The 21765-nt window shown below is 40.5% G+C and overlaps 1 protein-coding gene across 1 annotated transcript in view; it reads right to left on the reverse strand.

Moving 5' to 3' along the window:
- The window catches only part of BRCA1 (BRCA1 DNA repair associated), a 63141-nt gene that overhangs the window by 29906 nt on the left and 11470 nt on the right, over window positions 1–21765 (reverse strand). The window contains 8 exon segments of the mRNA XM_082604673.1: window positions 4996–5084; window positions 8809–8925; window positions 10071–10147; window positions 11502–11547; window positions 12526–12628; window positions 14260–14399; window positions 15201–15289; window positions 16250–16327. Of these exon segments, the coding sequence (XP_082460799.1) occupies window positions 4996–5084; window positions 8809–8925; window positions 10071–10147; window positions 11502–11547; window positions 12526–12628; window positions 14260–14399; window positions 15201–15289; window positions 16250–16327 (739 nt within the window).

Raw genomic sequence — 21765 nt, forward strand, 5'->3', positions numbered from 1 at the left:
TCAATAGTTGTGGCTCACGGGCCAAGTTGCTCTGCGGCATGTGGGATCTTCCCAGACCAGGGCTCGAACCCGTGTCCCCTGCATTGGCAGGCAGATTCTCAACCACTGCGCCACCAGGGAAGCCCAGTCTAAGGTTTTTGATAAGCGAAGTATTTTGTAAGTAAGGAGCTCTCCAAAATATACATTTCTTCATTACTTTTAGAAGGAGCATGTATGGTTGCCAGCAAACCCTGGGGAAACAGATTGTTTCACCCTGTGTCTTCTGATCCTCGCAAATGACTTTGCCCTCTGCTAAAAACAAGCCATCTACTTTCTCCTGTTCACAGTTTTTAGGAGGTTTTTATGACTGGGAAATGCATTCCCTGCTCCACTAAGGCTTCCACTGCACCCTGAGGCTGCTCTGCTGCCAATGTCCACAGCAGCACCATTGCCACCACGTGGTGTCTTGTGAGTAGTTCCATCACTGATCAAATCCTAGCCAAGGGCTCACCTCAGTAAATCTGGAATGAAACCAGGACACCTGATAAGCTTCAAGGAGCTCTATCAGTCACTACTGCCACAACCATCACATCTAACTTCTGCGGCCATTAAATAGGTAAGAAAATCAGAAAAGTAATGGGAGAATTATAGGTAGATAACTTTCCTTTGGGTTTTCCCAAAGCAGTTACTTTATAACTTGGACAAATTCCCCTGCAGGCAATTGGCCTGATACATTTGGGAGACTAAACCCAAATTGGTTACCAAGTTTTCTTGATTCTAATTCTTGTGTTTCTTGAATTAGCCCTACTTTTCTTTTCTATTCCCACTGTGCTACTCTGATATCTACTTTTAATACAGCTAAAGTTCCCTAAAAGCCATGTTCATCATGTCTCTTTTTTCCATTAGGAGCTTAGTTGTATACAACTGCTCATATAAAATGTTAACACTTTCTGAATACTGTATAATTATTACTCGTTATTGATCTCATGATAAATTCCAAATTCCCAAGCACAGCATTCAAAAGGGCCTTCACGGGCTTCGCTGGTGGCGCAGTGGTTAAGAATTCGCCTGCCAATGCAGGGGACATGGGTTCGAGCCCTGGTCCGGGAAGATCCCGCATGCCGCGGAGCAAGTAAGCCTGTGTGCCACAACTACTGAGCCTGCACTCTAGAGCCTGTGAGCCACAACTACTGAAGCCCGCGTGCCAGAACTACTGAAGCCCACATGCCTAGAGCCTGTGCTCTGCAAGGAGAGAAGCCACCGCAATGAGAAGCCCGCGCACCGCAACGAAGAGTAGCCCCCACTCGCCGCAACTAGAGAAAGCCCGCGCGCAGCAACGAAGACCCAACTCAGCCCAAAATCAGCCAGTCAATCAATCAAAAGGGCCTCCACACTCTAATCTTATCTCTTGTTTCTCCCCAAAACCACCATGCATGCCCTGTTTTCCAGTCACATGGGACCACTTTGTGTTTCCTGGTCATGATTTCACGCCTCTGTGCCTTTGCCTCGACTTACTGCCTCTCTTCTCTTTCCACCTGGAAAAAATTCTCATCTTTTAAGGTCCAGCTTGACTATCTCCTTCAGAAGTCCCCACCAGTAATACATCTCCTGTCAGGAACAGATGACCCCTCGGTGCTTCATTTATACTGCTGGTGCATTAGTGTACCGAAGTGGAATACCTGTTCCTCCTAGATGGATGGAATCCTTCCTTAATCATTTTTGTATCCCCAACACCCAGCAGGCAGTAAGCATTTAGTAAATGTTTAATGCAGAAATGAATTAATGAATAAATATAGTTAATCCGTCTTTGATAAAGAACAGATACTAATGATACCAAATTAGGATTTATCTCCTATATATGTCTCCCCAGTTCTGTATAAACAGACCTTGGGAAAAGATCCCACTTCAATCACTTTGCTTGTTGGAGCTACTCTAGATTTAAGTTAGCCCTGAAATCTGACTTTGGCTCTGTTTTGGGTAGATGCTTGATAAAAACAGGTTACAAAATGAATCTTGAACAAATAAGACATATATCTCTGGGAACAAGATCAGAAATATAGAAAACAAGGAGGTAGTTTATTGAATGTCAAATATCATACAATATGGCTAAGGCAGATGGAATCAGAAACCGAACACTACAACTCTAAAACACAAGGGATAAAAAGGTGAAAGTCATGTTGACAGAGCCCCAAATCCACACTGAGAAAGGATCATAGTAATTGCAAACAGAGAAAAGGCCTCCTAGGGAATCCCCTGGCGGTCTAGTGGTTAGGACTCTGCACTTCTGCCGCAGGAGGCACAGGTTCGATCCCTGGCTGGGGAACTAAGATCCTGCAAGCTGTGCAGCACAGGCAAAAAAGAAAAAAAAAAAAGAAAAGGACTCCAAAATCTTTTCATTAATTTAGTCACCATGGCAATCCTGCAGAAGTGGAGAATACAGGTGACAATTCAGGCACAGAACAGGCAGTGGTCTCAGAGGTTTCTTCCTGACTCCAGCAGGCTTCAGTCCTAGAGTGATTTGCTGTGTTGAAAACAGGCAGTAGAAGACAAGCCCTCTATCTATAGTCCTCACAGCAATGCCAAGACTCAGAAGTTTAGAACTGGATACTACCCAGTGTTGGCAAAGGTATAGGAAAATGGGAGCTACCAAGTACCACAGGGGCTGGAAGAGCACAGCTTGGTTCAGTCTTTCTAAAGGACAATTTAATAACATGTATCAAACAGAAAAATTCCAGTCCTAGGAATTTATACTAAGGAAGTCATTGGGGATGTGGGCAAATATCTAGCTATCAAGATAATACTACAGGGACTTCCCTAGTGGCACAGTGGATAAGACTCTGCACTTCCAATGCAGGGGGCCTGGGTTCGATCCCTCGTCAGAGAACTAGATCCCACATGCATGCCGCAAATAAGAGTTCGCACGCCACAACTAAGGAGCCCGTGTGCTGCAACTAAGGAGCCGGAGAGCTGCAACTAAGGAGACCGCCTGCTGCAACTAAGACCCAGTGCAACCAAATAAATAAATAATGTTTTTAAAAGATAATAATACAGTGCTGTACATGATAGCAAACTGTGTCTCTTGCCCTGAAACCCTCATATTCAGCAATAGGTTGAATAAATCATGGTGTACACAAGGAAAGAATACTATATAGTAGTTAAAAATAAATTCATTGAAGAAAATTTAGTGACAGAGTAAAAACAATGTAAGTATGTAGAGTACCATCTGAATGTTTTTTAAAGATAAGGTATACACACACACACACACCACTGTGTACAACAGGAAGAAGAAAGAATATATACCAATAAGTTAATAGTAATGATTTTTAATGCATAGAATTTAATTTTAAAAATAATTAATACAAGTTCATGGTATAAAATTCAAGGCACAAAAGGATATTCAGAGAAAAGTAAGGCTTCCTCCTTCTCTTTCTCCCAATCATCTATTTCCCCACCTGAAGGCAACAACTATTACCTATCTTTTGTATATCATACCAGAGATAAATGTTAATATTTACCAAACCAATCTCTCTCTTTTTTTTTTGTTTTAAGTTTTGGCTGCGTTGGGTCTTAGTTGGGGCATGCAGGATCTTTCATTGTGGCAAGTGGGCTCTCTAGCTGTGGTGCACAAGCTCAGTGGTAGCGGCGCACAGGCTTAGTTGCCCTGCGGCATGTGGGATCTTAGTTCCCCAACAGGGATGGAACCCGTGCCCCTGCAGTGGAAGCACGGAGTCTTAACCACTGGACTGTCAGGGATGATTTTTATTTATCTGTATTTTCTAAGTTTTTTATGATGCACATATACAATATTATAAGACTTTCGGTTTTTCTCAGTTTTATCTAATCTGGCATTTCAGGAAGTTCAGAAAAAAATGTCATTTTTTGCTAGCAGCGGAAGGTGTATTTAAGGTTTAGGTGAGAAAAAGAAGTCATGGCAGGATGATTCAAGGTGGTCCAGATATCTCCGTTTTAAGAATGTACATACTATAGTTCAGAGATGATAAGTAAATTGCCTAGAGTAACACAGCCAGGTACAGAACTCTCACCAATATTACCACCAGCAACCACTGTGTCCATATTCTAAAAAAATAAGTTGAGGGTCTTCCCTGGTGGTCCAGTGGTTAAGACTCTGCGCTCCCGATGCAGGGGGCCCGGTTTGATCCCTGGTCAGGGAACTAGATCCCGCATGCTGCAACTAAAAAATCCCACATGGCACAACCTGGCGCAGCGGAAAGAAGGAAGGAAGGAAGGAAGGGAGAAAAAAGAGCTGAATGAGCCTGAAGTTTTGAATGTGAGAACTTAGAAAATCTGGGTGCCACTCCTGCAAAATAAAAATTAGGAGACAGAGCCAGGTTCTGTGAGGAATATGATGTTAACTTTTAGATGCTGTGGTAGAGAATGCTTTTCCTAGGAGACTATTCTGCCTGGAGTACTGAAATACTCGTGTTACCAAATGCTGTCGATATGACAAAGCTGTTACCCCCCTCACAAGTCACCAAAATATGGGATATTGACCACTAGGAACAAGAAGTAAAATTGTGTACCTTTTAAAGAAAAAAGATGACTTACGGGCACTGAGGAACAAATAACTATACGATTTAAAAAGAAAAAACAAAAAGAAGTATCCACCAAACAGTGAAAGGCTAGATAGTGTCTAACAGGAAGAGAACTCTAGGTGTCAGTTTGGTACTGAGAAGAAACACACCCCTCTATTTGATAGAGTAGTGCTTTCATATATGTTTTTGCTATAGGGCAAATGGGTTTTGAAGGTTTCACTTATTCATTAAATTCAGTATTTAGTGTTCTGCAGTGAGCATGTTGGTACGTACGTGTGAGTATGTGTGTGTATGAAATAGGAGGTAATGTGTTCCATCTCGGTGCTTACAATCCAATTTGAGGAGAAAAGGTCCCCCACACAACTGTTACACCGTTAATTCTAAGAGGTGATATAAGCAAATGTAAGAACGCGGGATGCATAGCACTGAGACCACCACACACACATCCCCATGTGCTTTTTACCTGAGTGGTTAAGATATCACTCTGAGAGGACAGCCCCAAACAGTCTTCAGAGAGGCTTGTTTCACTCTCATACTCGGATGCTGCTTCACCTTAAATGATAAGAAAAATAGAGATTCAGATGTAAAAACAGACAGGCAATACTCCCACTTGCAGTACCTGTTTCTTCTCATTGACAGGACAAACTTCACTTTCATGTCACACAACATGATTATACTCTTTGTTTGGGGACACTGGATTTCCTCTCAGGAATCGTAAGGATGAAAACCAGAAGCAAGTCCACCAATAATGAGGGCATTAAATCTCATTCAAATAGAAAAGATGTTCTAGCTGAGTAAAGGACTTTTGAGGAAAAGCACCTTGGGAGGAACATGTTTAAAGTTTAAGAAGCAGTTACTTTCGTTGTACTTGGAAACTCGTAAAATGTGCTCCCCCAAAGGCATAAACATTTAGCTCATTTCTATAAAATAGACGGGGGCAAACACAAAAACCTGGTTCCAATACCTAAGTCTGAATCCACACTCTGCTCTTCTTGGCGATTATCCTCTTCCAAGCCAGTTTCCCTCTCATCATCATCTGAAACCAATTCCTTGTCACTCAGAACTTCTTGGTTTTCAGACTGATGCCCCACTTGTTTGGAAAGAGGATCCAACATCAATAAAGGATCCTGGGTGTTAGTATTAGCGGTGAAGTCTTCCACTGCACTGCACCGTGAAGAAAATAAGCTATCAGAACATCTCACTTCCTCATGAAGGTGATGTTCCTGGGATGCCTTTGCCGATGTTACCTGGTCACTGCAGTCATTTAAGCTATTCTTCAATGATATTAGGTTCTCTTTTGTTTCCTTAGATAGACCCTCTGTGGCAACAGCATTATGTCTGGTAGATGGAGACAGTGTATTGGTGGTTACTTTACCAAGTAAGTGTTGGAAGCAGGGAAGCTCTTCATCCTCACTAGACACATTCTCTTCTGAGGACTCAGCCCCTCTTTCGTGACCCTGAGCCAAACATGTATGATGGGCTAAAGGGCCAGGGCTCCTTCTGAATTCTCCTTTTTGGACACTTTGGCTAAAAACAGCAGATCTTTCCTTAATGTCACTTTCAGCAAAGTTGCTATTTTCCTTTATTTTGTCATCACTTAACAAATCATCAGGTGTCTCAGAACAAACCTGAGAAGCCTGGCTTCTTCCCATAGGTTGTTCTAGGTTATCTGAAATTGGACATGGGGAGAAATCTGCATTAACGGCCTGAAATGTGCCTTCATTTTCTCCTTGCCTTTTTATTTCAGGAAGTTGACAGTTACTTACAGGAAGACTTTGCTTATAGACTTCGGGTTGCATAAGACCTAATCTGAGCAAAGCACTTAATTTAGGTCCTCTGTTTCTATCTAGTTTTGCTTGAATGTTTTCACCACTGGAACCTACTTCATTACTACTGGAACCTACTTCATTACTACTGGAACCTACTTCATTAATACTGCTTGAGCTGACTTCTTTAAAAGTGCTTTCTCGAATGTTATTTTGGCTGATTGTGCTCACTGTACTTTGAATGGTGCTCTCGTTTTCCACTGCTCTTTCAGGTGACATTACAGGCTCCTCAAACTTTTCCTCTGACAGGTTTTTCTTACACATAGTTTTAACAGATGACCTGATGGGAGAAAGTGATGGTATAAGATATGGGTTTTGTGAAATCCCATGTTTATTTGCAATAATGAGCTCAGTTTTGTTGCCTCTGAACTGTGATGACTGACAAAGCCTAGTTACTCTTTTTGCGCTATGTTTGGCATGATCGCTCGGCTTCTTATCTTTTTGATCAGCCACAGGGAAGTCCACAGTTGTATTAGTTGCCCGCACATGCTTGATTTTAGACTCACTCTTTCCCTGATTTTCTTCTTTTTGTCTGCATTCAAGAGGGACTGTTGGACTTTGTTCCCTTAAGGACCCAGGGTGGGCACAGACTGTTGCACGTTCCTTTTCTGGATTTTCTGGATTTGAAAACAGAGCAAACGTCTGACGCTTTGAAACCTTGAACATATTCTGCAAATACTGCGTATCAAGTTCACTATCTTCCATTTCTATGCTCGCCTTCTCAATGTGGTTAACGTCATGTCCCAGTGGATCCTGAAAGTCCTCTGTGTCGTTCCTAATATCTTTAGAACAACCAGGGATAAGTTCCTTGGGGCTTTCAATTGCTGCACACAGACCCACATGTTGATTTGGTGCTGTCTTTGTCTTCCCTAGGGTGTCAGCTTCCAATAATGAGATACTATCCTGAGTGCCATAATCAGTATCAGGTACCAAGGAAATACTGGTACTCTCTACAGATCTTTCAATTTGCAAACCTTTTCCTCCACTTAATGTCAGATCTTTGGGGTCTTTGGTACTATTCGACACTTGAATTGTTCCTAGGCTCTCCTCTCTTTGAAGGCTAGGATGAACAAACTCTTGAAGTTTATTAGAACTGGAACAGTGAGTTAAAAAAACAGGTATGTTTGTTAAATTTAGTTCTGGATAAGTGTCACTGGCAAGTCTTTTATTTATTTGTTCGTGTGGCTTGTTACTCTTCTTGGCTCCAGTTGTAGGTTCTTTATCTCCCGTGAATTGAAGCTTTTTGCCGTGCCTGACTGGCATTTGGCTGGAATGTTTTTTCTGCATCTCTTCACTGCTAGAAAAACTATCAATTTGTAGTTCAGTATGAGTAGGTGGGCTTGGGTTTCTACTGACTACTACTAGTTCAAGTGCATGAATCTTCCTGGTAGAAGACTTCCTCCTCAACCTATTTTTAGGTGCTTTTGAACTATGGATATTCAATTCTAGTTCCATATTCCTTATACTGCTGCTTATAGGTTCAGCCTTAGTTCTGAAAGCAGATTCTTTTTCCAATGACTCTGTTAGGTTAGCATTTTTCTCTTTCTGAACATAACCACCTTTCATTTCAGTCTCATGACCATTACTAGTAATATTCATCCCACGACCATTCTGCTCTGTTTGGTCAGTTCCCTCAATTATTTTTTCAGGAGTCTTTGGAATAACTGGCAAATCGACTTTCTTGATAAAATCCTCAGGATGAAGGCCTGATGTACTTCTCCTTTTACGCTTTAGTTTATTTGTGAGGGGGTGCTCTTGTGTTATCTGAGGTTCTACAGTAGATGCTCCTATAATTAGATCTTCAGCTATGCGGCTCAAGTTACGGAGGCTCGCCTTCCTCTGATAGGTTTTCCCAAATATTTTATCTTCAATATTATTCTCTACTGGTTTGGAGTGGACTCTTTCACTTTCACGTATTAAAGCACCATGAGGATCACTAGCCATTAAGTCTATTTTCTCTGAAGAACCCACATATCCATCAACTTCCTTTGGAACTTCCACTGCACGAGCTACTTCAGTGTTTGATTCAAATCTCCCATCACGTGAGTCGTTAGAAGTTAACATTTCATCACTTCTGGAAAACCATTCATTAACTTTCTGTATGCTACTATTCACTGTTATCCAAGGAAACTCTTGGGAATCTCTAGGACTGTCAGAGCATGCAGGTTTCTGCTTATTCAGTTCTTGTCTCCCATATAGGGGATCAGCATTCAGAACCACCTTTTTCTCTGTACTGGGAGTCTGCCTATCATTACATGTGTCCTTACTTTCAGCCCATCTGCTCTGTTGGCTCTTTGCTAAGACAGGCTGTTTGCTTTTATTACAGAATTCAGCCTTTTCTACATTCATTCTGTCTTTAGTGAGTAATAAACTGCTGTTTTCATGCTGTAATGAGCTGGCATGAGTATCTGTGCCACATGGCTCCACATGCAAGTTTGAAACAAAAATACCCTGATACTTTTCTGGATGCTTCTCAGTTTCATGCTTCCCAGTGGTGGTCAAATCTTTATTACTGAATTGATGATGTTCAACCTTTGTTATGTCCTTCTCAGAAAACTCACAAGCAGCTAGAAAAAAAAAAAACAAAAAACCCAAGGTGTTTAAAAACGGAATTATTATGAAAAAAATATGTACTTAATACAACTTTGTTGAGGGGGAATGAAGGAACTGGCTATTCTTAGAGAAACCTCAACTATCAAGTATACTGAAGATGTAGCTCATACTCTTCTGCTTAATTCCTATTTATCTAGATTCTCATTATTTCCACTCAAAATAGAATTTTAATTTCAGAATTCTCCCTACTCATAAACCATACCTCCTATTTCGCTAAACTCTAACAGTGAATTAAAAGCACAGTTTGAGACTCACAGACATGGAGAACAGACATGTGGTTGATAAGGGGGAGGGAAGGGTGGGGAGAGATGAAGGGGGAGTTTGGGGTTAGCAGATGCAAACTAGTATATATAGAATGGATAAATAATGAGATCCTACTGTATAGCACAGGGAACTATATTCAATATCCTGTGATAAACCATAATGGAAAATATTACAAAACATGTATATATGTGTAAAACTGAATCACTTTGCTCTACAGCAGAAATTAACACAATATTGTAAATCAACTCTACTTCAATCAAAAAAAAATGCACAGTTTGGGCGTCAGACATATAGTGCTTCTGTTCTATCTTCAGACTCATACTCCCTCTATCTAAATACCAGTATGCAAAGTATGAAATAAAAACACAGCAGTTAAAAGTAAAGGCAACATGGGCTTCCCTGGTGGCACAGTGGTTGAGAGTCCGCCTGCCGATGCAGGGGACGCGGGTTCGTGCCCCGGTCCGGGAAGATCCCACATGCCGCGGAGCAGCTGGGCCCGTGAGCCATGGCCACTGAGCCTGCGCGTCCGGAGCCTGTGCTCCACAACGGGAGAGGCCACAACAGTGAGAGGCCCGCGTACCGCAAAAAAAAAAAAAAAAAAAAAAAAAAAAAGTAAAGGCAACAACCAATTACGTAGGGTACTATTATAACCATATCAGTCTAGTGCCATTGTCAGGCTGTACCATGACATCTGAGAAAGAACGATATTCTAACTCTGCCAAGAAATGTTGTGCAATATAAACGTCCCAAATGGTTCTTCAGAATAATCTAATTACAGTACCACAACTACCTATTCTTTCTTTAGTGCTTGTTAAGTTGGAAGACTTGCCATTACCCTTTTTTGCAGGATTCAAACTGGCTTCAGCCTTGGCTCCTTGAGGGGTGATTTCTAACAATTCATGGTCTCTTACACTATAGGGAAAAGACAGAAGCCTTAGTGAGAAACAGTAGTTTATATGCGCAAATAGTTGTCACATGATCAAGTATTTTAGCTCCTCTAGGTAGGGTTGCAATAAGGGTGATCAATCTGATTCACTTTTTGAAATCTGCGCTCTCCTTTGGTAACTTCTAGTCAAAATGAAATGGTCAAAGACTGAGAACATACAGTCACAAAAATCACAGCAGTAGTATAGAACATTGCTTTATGGACATACAAATGAGAACTAAAACTTAAATGATGGCCAAATAATAGCTAAAAGATAGTAAAGAGAAAACCAACAAAACTTAAAATATATCTTAATGAGAATACAAGTACAAAGTTATCTAAACAAAGGGAGCACTGGGATGGAACAGACATTCCAATAGAATGCAAAAGCTACCACTTTGCAGCACTGACTTCTGTGCTTCTTTTCAGGCTAAAAACCATTTTCTCCCAATTGAGAGATCAGGAAAAAGTCATTTGCAAACAAAATCTGATTGGCAATGACACCATCACAGATCTTAGGGTCAAGCAATAATTCCTAACGAAAGCAATTTGACAACCCAGTTGGGGGCTGCTTGTAGATTATGGTTTAATTTATGTAGACAAAGTTTGAGTTACAGACGGAATTAAGGAACAGAGGAAGGAAAGAATTGAAAACTGAGTACTCTAATGTTTTCAACAGCCACAATTATCATTGAGTGAACACTACCATACACGAGGAACTAAGCTAGGGCACAACCATCTGCTGGAAGCAAGTCTGTGCATAGTTCTTCTGTTACCTTAAACTCTTTCAAACTCTTTACTAAGAAACCAACCAACGAAGCAAAAAGGATACTTTCTGGACTTCCCTGGCGGCGCAGTGGTTAAGAATCCGCCTGCCAATGCAGGGGACACGGGTTCGAGCCCTGGTCCGGGAAGATCCCACATGCCGCTGAGCAGCTAAGCCTGTGTGCCACAACTGTTGAGTCTGTGCTCTAGAGCCTGCGAGCCACAACTACTGAACCTGTATGCCACAACTACTGAAGCCCGCGCACCTAGAGCCCGTGCTCTGCAACAAGAGAAGCCACCGCCATGAGAAGCCCACGCACTGCACTGAAGAGTAGCCTCCGCTTGCAGCAACTAGAGAAAGTCCGCATGCAGCAACGAAGAACCAATGCAACCAAAAACAAATAAATAAATATTTTTTAAAAGGATATTTTCTCAGCTATAAAATGAGGAGATTAAAGTAGATGGTCTTTAAGGTCTATTCCAATGCCATGATTCTAACCTAAAGAAATACCAATCCTTAATATTAGCTAGATACAAAAATGCCAGCTTCATAGAAAAAGGCTCTCTTTGACTCACCTGAAATAACTGGCCTTAGTAATTGTATCTTCAGAAGAATCAGATCCTAAAAAAATTCCCCAAATACCCCCAAATAACAAATCAATAAAAGGATTTTTATTGAAAGGGTTAAACTCAAAAAATACACTTGTTGCAAAACATATCTTCAAGAAATATTTACTGAGCACCCACTACATGGCAGACACAATGATACATACATATGATACATACATGACAATGATACGTATGTCAGGCAATACAGAGAAGTGGTCATAAGCACAGGTTTGAATCATGACTCTGTCACTTACTAGCTTTACGACCTTGGCAAAATTTCTTAACCTCTCTGTGCCTTAATTCCCTCATCTGTAAAATAAGTATAATAGTAGTAATCATCTCAGGTTTGTCATGCATCTTAAATGAGTTACACAAGTAAAACACACCAGTGTGTGCACTACAGTAGGTGCTCCTAAATATTCTCTATTATAATTATTTTGATTATTTTTATGAGGCAATACCTGTTGTCTAGGAACTTATGATCTTAAAAGGGGAAAAGACAAAAGAAATTTCGAAAGAATATGATAAGTGCTATGTCAAACATTAGTGCTTGGGAGCTCAAAGGAGGGCCGTTCTTTCCAATTATAAATATACTCTAAAGGATAAGACATAGAGAGACCTGTTTGAACTGAGCTCAGCTGTTCTTAAAAGTCTTTCTAGTCTAGTACAAGTTATCTTAGATCCCTCCAATGCTGTAGCCCACTCATCACATTCTTCCTTAGCCCTACTCTCCATATTTCCAAAGTATATTTACACATACTTATAACCAGACATCCTTTCTTTTGCTCTCTTTACAAAGGAAGGTTCTTTAAGGTGAGACCTGCATCTTTTACATTATTTATAACACATCATAAGGCTAGTAAAATTATTTTACTTTCACTTCCTAGAGCTCCCTGCCACTGTGTAAATTGTGACCAAGGTTTTTGGTAAAACTCTTAGACAAGGAATCCAGCAACTATTATTCTAAACTTACAAAATCTGAGACTCTTACCCAAGTCAATGTAGACGGACTTATTCTGAGGTTGTATCTGCTGCTTTGTCCTCAGAGATCTCACAATTCCAAGGTCAGAGAGCTGGACACTAAGACTGGTTTCCTGCTAAGCAGTAAAGAATGATCAACAAATTGTTGGCCAGTCCTGTGCTTTTTTTTTTTCTTAACAGAAACTCAAAGCCATGGACAAAACAAATAGATCATTATCAATTAGCTAACATTTATGACACCTCAAAAAAAACACTTCGCAGACTACACACCAGAATGTATGAGTTTTGTGTGCTTTGAATACTTTTCCCCTCTCTCTGCTGTTCTAAATTTTTCTAAAATAAATATGTATTATCTGTGTAATATTTTTAAAGATAAGGAAAGCATTTTTTCTTCTTTTTGGTTTTGTTTTTGTCTTTCTTTTTTCATTATTTATTTATTTATTTATTTTTGGCTGCATTGGGTCTTCGTTGCTGCACTCGGGCTTTCACTAGTTACGGCGAGCGGGGGCTACACGGGCTACTCTTCATTGCATGTGCAGGCTTCTCATTGTGGTGGCTTCTGTTGAGGAGCACGGGCTCTACGTGCGGGGGCTTCAGTAGTTGCGGCATGTGGGCTCAGTAGTTGTGGCACACAGGCTCAGTAGTTGTGGCTCATGGGCTCTAGAGAGCAGGCTCAGTAGTGGTACACCAACTTAGCTGCTCCATGGCATGTGGGATCTTCCCGGACCAGGGCTCAAAACCGTGTCCCCTGCGTTGGCAGGTGGGTTCTTAACCACCGCACCACCAGGGAAGCCCCAAAGTAAATTTTTAAAAAGGATAAATGAAAATAAAGAAAACCCAGCAAGCCTAAGAATATTCAGTACAGGAGAGAATATTTAGAAACGGGACCTTGCTCTGATGAAGCTTTCCTTCTTCTTTTTAAGCCCTTCAACATCTACCGAAAAATGAATGCTGGTACTATGAGAACTATTTTTTTTTAATTTATTTATTTATTTATTTATTTTTGGCTGCGTTGGGTCTTTGCTGCACATGGGCTTTCTTTAGTTGTGGTGAGCGGGGGCCACTCTTCGCTGTGGTGCGCTGGCTCCTCTTTGCAGTGGCTTCTCCTGTTGCAGAGCACAGGCTCTAGGCTTGCGGGCTCTAGAGTGCAGGCTCAGTAGTTGTGGCTCACTGGCTTAGTTGCTCCGTGGCATGTGGGATCTTCCTGGACCGGGGCTCGAACCCATGTCCCCTGCATTGACAGGCAGACTCATACCCACTGCGCCACCAGGGAAACCAGAGAACTATTATTTTTAAGATCTTCATTATTCATTCACATATGAATAACAACAGTGCAAATCTCTGCATTTTCTTTGACAATTACACTTTTAACTTGAAGCAATTTTCAAATGTTAAAAATCGATCTTTTTTTCCAGGCAACTTTTCAGAGGAAATAAAATAGAAGATAAATTTCCTTGTCCCTGGAGAACTGCCATAAGATGGTTATTTTAAAAACTAGCAAGCTGACCATCAGTGTCCTTGTGTCTATCTTAGACAGATATGAACAAAAATATGTTCATCAGAATGAACAAAGCACTAAAACCGGGGACCTTCTCTCGTCTCCTCTAACTCTTGTTTGGCCACTTAATTTACCATCTTCCCTTGTTTACTGACTTTTTATGTAAATCCATAAGCATATAGCACACTCACCAACTCACAGTGCTCAGTAAAGAGATGTTATCAGAATACACAAAAATGGCCTTACCAAGGTAGGATTTTCAGGTTCACTCTGTTGAAGTCTTTTGGCCCGGTTTCGGTAGCCCATAGTTTGAATGATAGAAACTTCCTCCTTTAGATGCTCAGGAGAGTTATTTTCCTTTTTTGAAAAGTTATAACTGTTTGCGACTGTGAATTACAAAGGAAAACATTATTTTTGCAGTTAGAAAAAAATGTATTAATTGTAAGCAAAGAACCAAGAGAAAGCCTGTGTATGCTCTTCGTTGTACAATATTAAAACAATGCATTAAAGGTTGCCTATACTTTTTTAAAAAATGAACTTCAGAAGTTCTACTCCTAGGAAACGAACACACAGACCAAAGTTATTTCTACTCCTTTATTTCCCACCTTAATACTAACAAATTTGCCTATTAATACCATATTTCACTGAAACTAAAATACCAGTGATATAAAATGCACCATTATTTTCTGTACCACTAAGAAAGAAAACACTAAATTAAACAATGACACACCATTGATGGTAAATTGCTCCCAATTTTGGAGATGTGCAAATAAAAAACGTGCATCTTAGTATGGATAAAATAAGGTGTGAGACCAGTGGGAATGATTTAAAAAATAGATTACAGGGGCTTCCCTGGTGGCGCAGTGGTTGAGAGTCCGCCTGCCGATGCAGGGGACACGGGTTCGTGCCCCGGTCCGGGAAGATCCCACATGCCGCAGAGCGGCTGGGCCCGTGAGCCGTGGACGCTGAGCCTGCGGGTCCAGAGCCTGTGCTCCGCAACAGAAGAGGCCACAACAGTGAGAGGCCCGCGTACCGCAAATTTAAAAAAAAAAAAGATTACAGATAAAGAGCTAAAGTTAACCTAGACCAAAAGGTCTTACCACATATTCATATAAAATAATTCCACAAACTTCCATTTTAATAGATGGCCACTTGAGCATTGGCCCCTGGGGTCATGCAACACTTACTCTGCAATCCTGTGTCAAGCTCAAAAGCATGAATAATCTTCAATAGCTCTTCAACAAGCTGACTAAATCTTGTACTTTCTTGTAGGCTTCTGAAAGTAAATTGTTTGAAAGACACACTTAGCAAGTGATTACCAACTTTTGAAGGACACTAAAATAAGGAAAGACATGTAAACAAATAAAAAAAGAAGTAGCAACAGTTAAAAAAATAACTATATGAAAAGAACAGAGCTATTAGTGACATTTCACTAATCAAAACATCATTGACAGCAGAATAAACCACATAGCATATTGATTGTTTTTATAATTTGTTTTGGCCATTCAAACTTACCAAAAGCCTATAACTATCTAAAATAATAGTACTTTGAATCCACAGTAGATATAAATCCATTGCATTGAGAACTTATTATTCTTAACATCTGAATCGCATCCACCCAAACTGCCACTTCTAGCTCTCAGGGATTTCTGCCTAATCATGATTACATTATTTCAAAATCACAGACAGATAACAATGTCCAAAGAGAGATTTTGGTTTAGGACAGTTGTAGGACAATATAATTTATTTATTCATTGACATATCTGAGTGACTACTATGTGTCAAACATTGGAAAAACAGTGTTGACTGAGACAGACAAAGCCAGTGCCCTAATAGAGCTTACATCCTGGCCAGAGGGACACACAATATATAAATGCATTGCATATGTGTGTGTGTAAATAAGTAGAAATATACGCAAGGAAGAAAAATAAAAGCAGGATCAGGACAATGGGGTCAGGGTGGTACAGTCCTATATTAGATAAGGCTGCAAGTTCTTGCATCATATAGAAGGATTAGAAAAAGGCAATGAATTGCTAGTACCTGTATAAGGCAGATGTACTGTAAAATTTTCAGAAAAATGACTTGAGAAATAATTTACCCTGTCAGCTAAACACGCTTTTTAATATATTTTTCTACTGATGAGTGGTTTGATAGGAATACCAGCTATGTTATTAAGGAATTTCTACTTTTTCCTGTTGTTGTCACTTCCAACCTCCCAACTACCCAAATTATATACCTTCTGGTTATATCATTCTTACACAAAGGACACTGTGAAGGTCCTTTCTTCTGGTTGAGAAGTTTCAGCATACAAAATCTGTAAATTTTAAAGAATGAAAAGAACAACTCAAGTTACATTTTTTTTTTTGCAGAGAGAATATTCAAAAAGCAAATAGCCATGAAAAGATAATCTCACAACTGCCCTTAAGAGCCATTTTAAAGATAATGGCAGGTGAATTACAACCAGTGGCCTTCTTTAATTCTTTTTAGATGCTGTATAATCAGAAAACAAACTATATAAGCAAAGATCTATGAAAACTGAACTTACATGCATATGGCTTACTGTTATGATCAAATAAAACTTATTAAAAGTTAATATGGCATATTTAATGATATACTCATAATTATTTCATGCTGCATAATCAGACATAAATGATAAGTGGTTCAAGTAAAATGATTATAATTAGTTTTAAAACTCAGCACCTCAATACAAAAGTTACAGTAATCAAGACACCATGGTACTAGCATAAGGATAAACATATACATAAATGGAATAGAATGAGAGTACAAACATACATCTATGCTACTGCTGATTTTCAACAGTAGCACCAAGACAATTAAATGGAAAAGGAATAATCTTATCAACAAATAGTGCTGGGACAGCTAGATATCCACATGCAAAAAAATGAAGATAGACTCCTACCTCACACAATACAGAAAAATTAACTCAAAATGGATCACAGAACTAAATGTAAGAACTAAAACTATAAATATTTGTGACCATGGGTTAAGCAATGATTTCATAAATAAATAAATGGCAAAAACACAAGCAACCAAAGAAAAAATGGGTACACTAGACTACATCAAACTTAAAAACTTTGGTGTTACAAATAATACTATGAAGAAAGCGAAGGGACAATCCATAGAATGAGAGAAAATATCTGTTAATCACATATCTGATAAGGGACTTGTATCCAGAATATATGAAGAACTCTTAAAATTCAATAAAAAAAGAAATAACCCAATTAAAAAATGGGCAAAGGATATGAAGAACTATTTTTTCCAAAGGAGATATACAAATGGTCAATAAGCACATGAAAAGATGCTCGATATCATTAGTCATTAGGAAAAAGGAAATCAAAGCCACAATGAGATGCCACTTTATGCCCACTATGATGGCCCTAATTAAAAAGACAGATAATAAGTATTGGCGAAGATGTGGAGCAACTGAAATCCTCATTCATTGCTGGTGGAAATATAAAACAATGCAGTCACTTCGGAAAACTGTTTGGCAGTTCCTCAAGATGTTAAACAAAGAGTTACCATAAGACTCTGCAATTCTACTCCTAGGTTTCTTTCCAGGAGAAATGAAAACATAAGTCCACATAAAACTTGTACACAGGACTTCTTCCCTGGTGGCACAGTGGTTGAGAATCCGCCTGCCGATGCAGGGGACACGGGTTTGAGCCCTGGTCCAGGAAGATCCCACGTGCCACAGAGCAACTAAGCCCGTGCGCCACAACTACTGAGCCCGCATGCCACACTACTGAAGCCCGTGCGCCTAGAGCCCATGCTCCGCAACGAGAAGCCACCGCAATGAGAAGCCCGTGCACCGCAACGAAGAGTAGCCCCCCGCTCACCACAACTAGAGAAAGCCCACGCACAGCAACGAAGACCCAACGCAGCCATAAATAAATAAATAAATAAATAAATAAAATACAAAACAAAACAAAACCCCTCAAGGCTGGAAGAAAACATGCTCCTTTTTATATTCACAATGCCCAACAGAGTATCTGGCATAACCAAGCTGCCCACTAGACATCTAAGGAATGAAGGAGGCTCATTCAGGGTTTTAGAATGGCTTTGGATAAAGAACAATTTTCTTCTTTGTCTCAGACGCTGAATATGGCTAAGAAGACTTGAAAATCATATGCAACATGTTCAGAGTCAGCTTCCTTTTTTTTAAAATAAAGATTTTAACATTTATTTATTTAGGCTGCGCCGGGTCTTAGCTGCAGCATGCGGGCTTCTTAGCTGCGGCATGCTGACTCTTAGTTGTGGCATGCGGACTCTTAGTTCTAGAATGCATGAGGGATTCTAGTTCCCCAACCAGGGATCAAACCCGGGCCCCCTGCATTGGAAGCACTGAGTTTTACCCACTGAACCACCAGGGAAGTCCTGAGTCAGCTTTCTTAAGAAAGGAAAATACTGCTCCCATTGGCTGGTGGTGTCCATAAAGATCAACGTTCCCATAGGAAGAAGACAAAAGAAGACTCAAGAGAGGTAGAATGGAAAAAAGGGAAGAGAGCAGAAGTAGCTGTGGTGATGATTATTAAAAGCAGTGATTCACTGATACAACCAGTATTTACTACATGTGCAGTATTGTTCTAGATGCAAGAAATTCAGTGGAAAAGGAAAACAAAATCCCTGCTATTATAAAGGACATAATATTATGGCGAGGGAGGTGACTGGGGAAGGGAGTAGAGAAGATTCCGACATTGAAGAGAGCCAGGAAAGAAGATTTAGGGAGCTGAAAAGGCAGTGGGAATGGTGAGCCAAAGATTTAGGGAGCTGAAAAGGCAGTGGGAATGGTGAGCCAGCAGACACTTAGAGAGCACTTTTTACTGGCCAGGTCCTTTAACATGCATTGCTCTCTCTCAGTCTATACAACCCTGAAGTATTATCTTCATTTTACAGTAGAGACTTGTCCCAGATCATACAGTAATCAAGTAAGTGGTAAAGGTGATACTCGATCTAGGATTGAACTGTAGCAAAGCCCATGGTTTTTCCACCAGAGAAAGTAAATGTAGGTAGGTTTGGTCAAGGAGACCCAGGGGTCCTTCTTCACTTGTATAGTTGCTTGAACTACCACATTGCACTTGACAACAATTCTATAGTTTAGGGGACAGGGGTATCAAAAAGCTACCTGCTCTGTATATAAAGCCCATTTAAACTTTTATTTATTTATTTGGCGGTGCTGGGCCTTAGTTGTGGCATGGGGGATCTTCATTGCCGTGTGTGGGACCTCTGTTGCGGCATGTGGTATCTTTAGTTGCGGCATGCGGGAGGCATGCGGGATCTAGTTCCCCGACCAGGGATCGAAACTGGGCCCCCTGCATTGGGAACACAGAGTCCTAACCACTGGACCCAGGGAAGTCCCATAAAGTCCATTTAAAGAGCCACAAAATAGAGGCTACCACTCCTTGAGAAGATGCAAATACTACCTGCACTCTACCATAATGGCTCTAGGAGGCATCAATGCATCACACTGGCAAATGGTACAATTCAACAATTCAGAGTAGAGGTAGGGAGGTAATTCCCTAAACATAGTACTGCAGAATACAGCAGCTAAGATACTGCGTGATAAGCCAAGCTATAGATGTTGCAGCCTGTACAATAATTACATAAGTAACACAGGAGAACCAGATACGTAGAAATCAACCAAGATATTATGAGTTCCAATCTTTCTTTATGCTAGAAAAAGAACAAACTCATAAAGGTTATTAACTAAACTCAAAAGAGAAAATAAACTTGTACATGACTTGAAAAGACTGAGCTAAGGAAAATATTGACAGATCAACAGAACAGTGGCATGTCTTTCAGGGCTCAGAAGAATTTATTAAACTCTGTTTTAGAACCCTGGGGAATCTATGTGATGCACTAATTAAATGAAAACACATATACAAGTTCTACAAAAGGTTCTTAGTGAAAAGGTCTAAGAAAAGTTTTGGGATTCTTGGGTTTCTAAAGCCCAATGGTTAAGGAAAGGCAATACATTTTTAAAGAAAATGCAGTATGTTTTCTAAAGGGCAGCTTCAGCTTTTTAAGAAAACGCTGATGGAGAATAGTAAAATCACAGTGCCACAAACAAACTTGGGGGACTTTTCAGAGTACTGATTTTTGAGCACATCTACACCCTGAACAGTTTAACAAGTTATGGAAACTCATCTAATTTTGAGTTGCTTGTCCAAGTCTATCCTGGCAGGAAGCAATGAATTAATAGTTCTAAGTACAAGCAAAATAAAGGCAAGCTGACTTTTGGCTACCTTCAGTTATATTGGGTGCCCTGGCTTACTATCAACAGAGCTAAGATAATAGACAAATATGGTCCCTTGTTAAAGGAAATAAAGACCCTGAGAGCTCCACAGCTTAGCGTCTCAGCATCCACTTATGTTGCTGGTCCCACCAAACCTTGTCAGTTTGTATAAATAAGGTTCTGTTTTCTTTTCTTTTTAAAAAAAAATTATTTATTTTTGGCTGTGTTGGGTCTTTGTTGCTGTGCACAGGCTTTCTCTAGTTGTGGCAAGCGGGGGCTACTCTTCGTTGCAGTGCATGGTCTTCTCATTGCAGTGGCTTCTCTTGTTGCGGAGCACGGGCTCTAGGCACGTGGGCTTCAGTAATTGTGGCACATGGGCTTAGTTGCTCCATGGCATGTGGGATCTTACCAGACCAGGGCTCAAACCCGTGTCCCCTGCATTGGCAGGCGGATTCTTAACCACTGCGCCACGAGGGAAATCCTAAGGCTCTGTTTTTTTTGTTTTGTTTTGTTTTTTGCGGTATGCGGGCCTCTCACTGTTGTGGCCTCTCCCATTGCGGAGCACAGGCTCTGGACACGCAGGTTCAGCGGCCATGGCTCACGGGCCCAGCCGCTCCGCGGCATGTGGGATCTTCCCGGACCGGGGCACGAACCCGTGTCCCCTGCATCAGCAGGCGGACTCTCAACCACTGCGCCACCAGGGAAGCCCCCAAAAGGTCTTTTTAAAAGGTGAAATTAATATAGTTATATATTTTTAACCCAATTATGGCTAAAATTTTATCATTTCAAAATATAAAAATATTAATGAGATATTTGACGTTCTTTTTTTGTAGTAAGTCTCTGAAAGCTTGTGTTTTTCCATACTTACAGTACATTTTAGCTCGGACTAGCCATATTTCAAGTGCTCAATAGCCACATGTGGCAGCTGTATTGGACAACACAGCTCTAGAAACTAACTACTCAAAGTGGGACTCATGGGTCTGTAGCAACCACATCACATGGGAAGTTCCTAGAATCTCAGCTGTACCCCAAACCTGCTGAATCAGAATCTGCATTTTAACAGGATCCCCAGGAGATTCTCATGCACATTAAAGTTTGAGAAGCAGTGCTCTGGAATGATAACCTTTCCATACACTTATATGGAGGATACTAAGAGGGACTAGACCAAGGAAGGCTGAGGTTTAAAGACCAGATAGACCAAGTAAGGCAAGTCTTGGGGTCAATTAACTGAGGAGATCCAGATAAGTGATGAGTCAGTGTCGGGGACGTTTCACGGCTGGATACATTAGATCATGACACCAGGGAATTCTGTAATCTAGTAATAGGTCAGTATGTCAGAGGTCCAGAAATAGGCAAGAGATGGATAATCTAGCAAGTAGATTGAACATAGTCTCTCAGGAGTCTAGCAGCAGAAATGAGAAGTTCAGGGTGGTAGTTATAAGGGAAGAAAAGTAGCAGGGACCCAGCCATAGGAGGCTGAGGGTTAGTGGTAAGATTCT

Source organism: Mesoplodon mirus (genome assembly GCF_964341445.2).
Source record: "Mesoplodon mirus genome assembly, chromosome: 18".
Taxonomy (NCBI): Eukaryota; Metazoa; Chordata; class Mammalia; order Artiodactyla; family Ziphiidae; genus Mesoplodon; species Mesoplodon mirus.